The sequence below is a fragment of the Plectropomus leopardus genome, chromosome 22 (assembly GCF_026936395.1).
Source record: "Plectropomus leopardus strain MGB_pleo_1.0 chromosome 22, ASM2693639v1, whole genome shotgun sequence".
NCBI lineage: Eukaryota > Metazoa > Chordata > Actinopteri > Perciformes > Serranidae > Plectropomus > Plectropomus leopardus.
In genome coordinates, this window is record NC_142197.1 from 765,001 (window position 1) to 772,500 (window position 7,500).

General features: G+C 39.4%; 1 protein-coding gene across 2 annotated transcripts in view; it reads left to right on the forward strand.

Moving 5' to 3' along the window:
• Window positions 1-7,500, forward strand: part of LOC121966678 (plexin-B2-like) — a 166,042-nt gene that overhangs the window by 131,925 nt on the left and 26,617 nt on the right. For both annotated transcript variants that reach the window (XM_088072664.1, XM_088072665.1), the window contains 2 exons: window positions 5,025-5,173; window positions 5,402-5,537. In XM_088072664.1, the coding sequence (XP_087928790.1) occupies window positions 5,025-5,173; window positions 5,402-5,537 (285 nt within the window). The remainder of the gene's footprint in view (window positions 1-5,024; window positions 5,174-5,401; window positions 5,538-7,500) is intronic.

The window sequence follows — 7,500 nt, forward strand, 5'->3', positions numbered from 1 at the left end:
AACACACTCTGACACACTGTAACACACTGACACACACTGTAACACACTGACACACACTGTAACACACTCTGCAAACTGCTGCAAAGTCCACAGAAAACAGTAGCGTCACATAAAAGGAGTCCGAGCTGAGATTTCCTGGCAGCGAGCTCCATTTCTGATCCGCGTCGCAGCAGAAAGTGTCCCCACGAAGTCTGATCGTCTGCAGCTGTGATCTGATTGTGTCATTTAAAATAGATTCAGGGGAGCAGCTTTTATAGATCCACCGTATTTCACTCTCCCTGCGCGCCGTTACACAACGCCAGACAACCTTGTGACATAAATCACGTCTGAAGTGCATCTGACACACTCTGACACACTGTAACACACTGTAACACACCCTGACACACTCTGACACACTGTAACACACTGTAACACACTCTGACACACTGTAACACACTGTAACACACTCTGACACACTGTAACACACTGTAACACACTCTGACACACTGTAACACACTCTGACACACTGTAACACACTCTGACACACTGTAACACACTGTAACACACTCTGACACACTGTAACACACTCTGACACACTGTAACACACTCTGACACACTGTAACACACTGTAACACACTCTGACACACTGTAACACACTGTAACACACTCTGACACACTGTAACACACTCTGACACACTGTAACACACTGTAACACACTCTGACACACTGTAACACACTCTGACACACTGTAACACACTGTAACACACTGTAACACACTCTGACACACTGTAACACACTGTAACACACACTCTGTAACACACTGTAACACACTCTGACACACTGTAACACACTGTAACACACACTCTGTAACACACTGTAACACACTCTGACACACTGTAACACACTGTAACACACTCTGACACACTGTAACACACTGTAACACACACTCTGTAACACACTGTAACACACTCTGACACACTGTAACACACTCTGACACACTGTAACACACTCTGACACACTGTAACACACTGTAACACACTCTGACACACTGTAACACACTGTAACACACACTCTGTAACACACTGTAACACACTCTGACACACTGTAACACACTGTAACACACACTCTGTAACACACTGTAACACACTCTGACACACTGTAACACACTGTAACACACTCTGACACACTGTAACACACTGTAACACACACTCTGTAACACACTGTAACACACTCTGACACACTGTAACACACTCTGACACACTGTAACACACTCTGACACACTGTAACACACTCTGACACACTGTAACACACTGTAACACACGCTGACACACTGTAACACACTGTAACACACACTGTAACACATTGTAACACACACTGTAACACACACTGTAACACACACTGTAACACACACTGTAACACACTGTAACACACACTGTAACACACTGTAACACACACTGTAACACACTGTAACACACACTGTAACACACACTGTAACACACTGTAACAGGATAGAGGACGTATTCAGAGAACAAAAGAAGAATTTGATGTCTGAGGAGGGGGAGGTGAAACCTACAGGTGGCTCATCATACACAAACCTCGCTAAAATTAAACATTCAAGACAAAACAAGAATGAATCAGAAGGAACATGTTTGTTGTTAAAGTATCCATCTAAAAAAACCAGAACTTTGACCTGTTTTTCAGTTTAGAGGATTCTTTGGAGACAGTGAAATGTAAATTAGTGAATTCTGATATTAAAAGGTGTGAGTTGCTGCAGGCTGCAGAGGTGCAGAGAATAGTAAAGACACAACATCGTCTTCTTGAGTCAACACGTCAGACGGGAATAAAACACCAACAAATTAAAGCAATTTTCAGTTTATTTCTGCAGCAACAAACAGGTGAACTATTACTGAAACTGCTGCAAAGTCCACAGAAAACAGTAGCGTCACATAAAAGGAGTCCGAGCTGAGATTTCCTGGCAGCGAGCTCCATTTCTGATCCGCGTCGCAGCAGAAAGTGTCCCCACGAAGTCTGATCGTCTGCAGCTGTGATCTGATTGTGTCATTTAAAAGAGATTCAGGGGAGCAGCTTTTATAGATCCACCGTATTTCACACTCCCTGCGCGCCGTTACACAACGCCAGACAACCTTGTGACATAAATCACGTCTGAAGTGCATCTTCTGTGGCGGAGAAATAAATAAAAAGCACGGCGGCAGATTGTATCCAGCGCTGATTTCAAAGGAATAAGTGAGGAGGAAGTGTCTGAAATGTGCTGCAGTCACAGGAAAGAGACAAACAGCGGGACGCAATCACACGCATGACCGAGGACGATTTCATATCTGCCAGAAAATCTGATTCTGTTTGATGACGAGAACCAAACAAACACAATAACCTGCAATAACTTTCTGTAGGCGGCTGATTTTACACTCCGAGCTGCAGCGAAATACAACACGATGAGATATACTTAACTTCAGACCGATACTCCTGGTCTCCAGAGGACGAATCCTAATATTCCTCCTCTATAGCGCCCCAGTAAGTCAAGACTCCTGCTTGAAATACATTTTGGTGCTTGAGGACGTATTTCAGGAAGTAGTAATCAAGTTTTTCTGAAACTTACCTTTGATATTCTTTGTACTCAGAGGATGAATCCTAATTTTTTTTCTAATATCCTAATATGACATAATATAATATGATATCCTAATATAATTTTTAAGTCAAGATTCCCATTTCAACATTAAAGGCCATGAAGATATATCTTGGAAAGTCGTCCTGTTTTTAGAGAATAAGTTCTAATAATCATTTTCACCATCAGGCCAAAATGAGTCCACCTCGAAACAACCAGAAACATCAGTCAGGTTTTTGTTTGACAAAAGTGTTGCAGATATTCCTGGACCCCTGATGATCAGGTTTACTCACAAACAACACTTTGATCTATGATAGAAATTGTAATTTTTGTAAAATTGCATAATTGTCCCTCTTGCACCACCCTCAACAATAAAAATCAATCTTCCATCGTCTGCAAGCAAATTAGAACATTTTCTGCACACATTATTGCTGCCTGAGGGAAAACACTTTGATATTACAGTGAAATTATTCAAATTTTCCAGCTTAGTTCTTATTATTATTATTATAATAAAGTCCATTCTCGCACTCTCAAGATGAAATTTACATTTTATATATTCAGCTTTTGTTGTCAATACAGTCACAGCCATTTAAAAGTAGTTTAAAATGACCAGAATTTTCCTTTATTGTAGCCACCAACATTGAAGGAATTATTGATTATTAATGTTGAGTTTTAAAAGAGATTTTTATACTAGATTTTACCTCCTTTTCCTGATCTGTCACTTTGGGGAATCTCCTTCATGCGCAGAGTTTCTGAACAGCTGTTTAACTCCAGAGAAATATATTAATAGAAAGATTATGCAGGTGTTTTCTGAGTGTACGCGCTGCAGAGTGACACCGTGAGAATACTTTTACCTTTGGCTGCTTTCTGAAACAGACGTTATGAAGACGAGACGGCGCAGCGCTCCGGGGATGAATAAAAGATGAATACAGTCCCTCCGTCTGTGGGGATAATCGGCTCCATTAGTTCTCTCGTTTCTGTCTTTTCACATTCGTCCCGTTTCCTTCGTTAGATCAGATTCTGCGTTTTTTCAGAATCCATACAGCTTTTCACAAACAGACAATTTCTCAATCAATCGCCTTTTTCTCCTCAGTGTGACATTTCATTTTCTCTGCCTCCGTGTCGTATTCACACTTTGGCTCCTTTTTCAATTTGTTGTTTTTTTTCTGGACCGTCGGCCGCTTGTTTCCTCTCGGGGAGAGCAGCCGATGAGGTCAGCAGTTGTTTGTGATTATTTCCGCTTCAGTATTTTCAGCTTTTTTTTGTGGGAAGTTTTTAAGTTTTTTTTCTGGCAAAAGAAGAGGAGCTGTGCTGGTCTGTTATGTGCAGTAAACCTCGTATATTTCTTAATGCTTAACTGGGACATGAAGAGTCCGTATAGGAATGAGTCCACATCAACACTTTGGCAGCGCAAAAAGGCAACAAGCTGCAAAGTTGGCTTGTCGAACTCGTAACATCCAATTCTGTTGATGTTAGAGACCCTGAAACTTGGACCAACATCAGTCAAAAGCTGTATTTTTAGACATTCACAAGTTTATATTTGAAGGACTGCCTGAGACCCCAAACCACATATTCAGCTTTTTCCATTTTCGAGAGCCAATAATGAAACGTGTGATAACTGCTTGTGCCTGTCAGTCATTACAATCAGTTTTAAGCCATTTGCTCTGTGTTCCTACCAAAATATATGGCTCTATGAGTTAAATATCTGGAGATATTCAACCCTAAAATTTAGAACATTGAGAGGTTCGTCTTCCCCCAAAATTTCTACCTAGAATCTAAAATATAAACAAAGACCTACATCTGATTTTATTACAAGCTAAATACACAAGCTAGCAGTATATAAAGTCATTAAAAAGAGGTCCACTTAATAATATAATAATCCAAAAATGTCATATATGTTATTCTGCAGGGGCAGTACCTTTACTTTTGGTACTTGAAGTATTTTTTCTTTGATGATTTGTTAATTTATTTATGTATATTTCTGTCTTTTTTATGTATGTCTTTACTTTTATTTATTTATTTATTCATTTATTTGCAATTTTTCCAAGTAAAGTTTTGATTTCAGGACTTTAACTTGTAACAGAATATTTGGATGCGTTTGTTCGTTTGTTCGTTTTACTTCACTAAGACGTCTGAGTGCTTCCTCCAGCTCTAAAAATAAAACACACAGCTTCAGGGAGAAATGAAATGTTGGAGACGTTTTATGACGCAGCAAAGGTCACATGTTTGACCAAAGACGGAGACTTCTCTCTCTGGAGGAGACGGAGATTCATGGATCACATCAAACTTCACTTTTCTGTCATTTATTAAAGCAAAATGTCACAAAGTCAGGATGTAAATAACGTCTGTCCTCTGCGTCTGTCCAAGCTGGAAAAATGAAAAACGAATAAAAAGCTGCGTGTCTCTCTGTCCGTCCTCTCTGCAGATCGTCCCTCGCTTCGGCCCGCTGAACGGTAACATCTCCGTCACCATCAAAGGCTCCAACATGGGGATAAAGAAGGAGGACATCAAGAAGATTACTGTGGCAGGAGTGGACTGTGTCCACAAAGAGGACAGATACTCTGTCTCCACCAGGTACCAGAGGGACAGCAGAGACATTTACATGCAGACAGGACTCCACTCTCTTTTTATTTTTCTTTATTTTTTTATTTTTCTTAAAATGTATTTATTATTATTATTATTATTATTATTATTATTATTATTATTATAACTCTCAGCTGATCTGGTTTTCATGGATGTGGTTGAGTTTTATTTATTTATTTTTTTAAATATTTTTTGAAACATCTCTCTTCCCGTCCTCAGCGTGGTGTGTGAGATCGGCCCGGCGAGGAGAGTCCCGCCGTCTGACCTCCCGTTTGAACCGACCAACAGCGGAGCGGTGGAGGTGGAGGTCGACGGAGGGAGGAGAGGAACGTCTCAGGTCATCTTCACATATCGGGTACGTCTGAACACAAACACGGCAATAAACACACTTAGAAATGTTTTTGTCCTCACGTTACTGTGTGTAAATATTGTAATCAGTACGTGAGTAATAAGTACATGTATTCTCCGTCAGTAAAACAGTCTCAGGACCTTAAAAAGTCTTACAATGTTAGGAAGCCAGGAAAAATGTCTAATTGTCATAATTGCATTTTTAAAATAATGAAATATATTACAGTTTTAAGCATTTTTTCCAGATTATTTCTTCTTATATATATTTACTTTTATTTAATTATATTTTATTTTGTACTAATTTTCTGGAAACTTTCTTGAATTCTTTTCTAATTTCTTGCTATTTTGGGGAGGTCATTTCTTCTTTTTTTGCAATTTGTAGATTTAGAAAATTATTTTTAAAAAGCTAGAGAAACCTGAAAAAATGATAATTATTATAATTGCATATCTAAAATTATGGTACACATCTTTTAAGCATTTTGCCCAAGTTATTTACTTGTTTTTTTTGTTTAATTATTTTTCAAATTATTTTTACAAATTAACTACTAATCTTTTTTTTTCCTTTATTAAATTCTATTTTTAGCCACATTTCTTATACTTTTTGGTAATTTCTTGCACATTTTTGGATAATTTCTTCTTTCATTGTCCTTGGTGTTGTTCCCATGTTGTTGAAGCCAATTTCCTCAGGTTTAAAGGGTTAAAATAGTTGAAATGTGCAGACACACCTCAGTGTCACACAAGTTTCTGAGGTCATCCAGAGCGCCGTGTGACTCTTCAAACTGCAGAAACGCTCATTGTTTTTCTCCACGAACACAGAAACAAACGTGATCACGAGTCAGCCTCACCTGCTGTTCTGTTTGCTTCCTGCGAGCGCTCACCGTCGCCTCATTTCACCGTCGTTGTTGTTCTGCCTCATATTTGTGTCGAGCCGACAAAGAGCCAATTAGAGCAAACTGCTGAGACCAAAATGACTCATTTACTGCAGCGGCAGTTTATCTCCGGCAGCAAACTTTAAACTTCCCTCTGAGATGATTTGTTTCTGCAGCTGTCGAGACACAAACATTAAAGCTGAACCAACAGGCAGAAATTAAGTGACACAGGAGCTCGTTTAAATGAGTCCGACACACAAACACAGTTTCTGCTCATTTACAGAGACTCTGCACAGAGTGTTAAACAGCCTCAAGATTCATCTGGAACAAATAATCAGTACATGAAATACATAAAACAGGGTTTATACAGTAATGGTTGGGCTGTTGGACATGTCCGTGTGCTGTTGTACATTATAATCTCACTGCGCTGCTGTGGGACCATCAGCTGTTTCCACGATGATGAAATGCTGTGGCTGTCAAACACTCAGCTGTTCTGCAGTCAAAGTCCTTCACTGAATTTGGCTCTCTGTGGCGTTATTCTCATTATCATTGGCTGTTGGTGTTGTCTGTCAGGACACGGCTGGAATGAGTTCAATCGACATTCTATCGACTACGTCTCATATTTCAATCGAGGAAAAGTTATATCCCGATTGATATCGTTATCGTTTTATTGCCCAGCCTTCGCTGTCAGGCAGTAAAATCTACACGTTACCTCTGAGATGAAGGAGAAAGGAGCACAAACTACAGTAAAAGTACCTTTGTTTGTACTTTAGAACAGAGCTGGAGTAAATTACACCTGAACTTGCAGATAAAGTCTGTGACTCAGTTATTTTCCAAAATCTCGACTTCATTAAGCCTGTGATTATTTTTCTATCATCTCTGACAGTCTGTTGATGCTCAGGAGAGATTTTTTCTCTGCACTTATTTTCAGACAGAAACACTTTGGCAGGAAAATTATCAGGAGTGCGAGCTCCTGAAGACTTCCTGCATGTGATGCTAAATAAACCCTTTAACCCTTTAAAACCTGGGCAAATTTGATTTCTTTCAAAAACATTGGGAGAAGGCAAACTTTACAAGACATGGCTCAAAAATGACCACGAA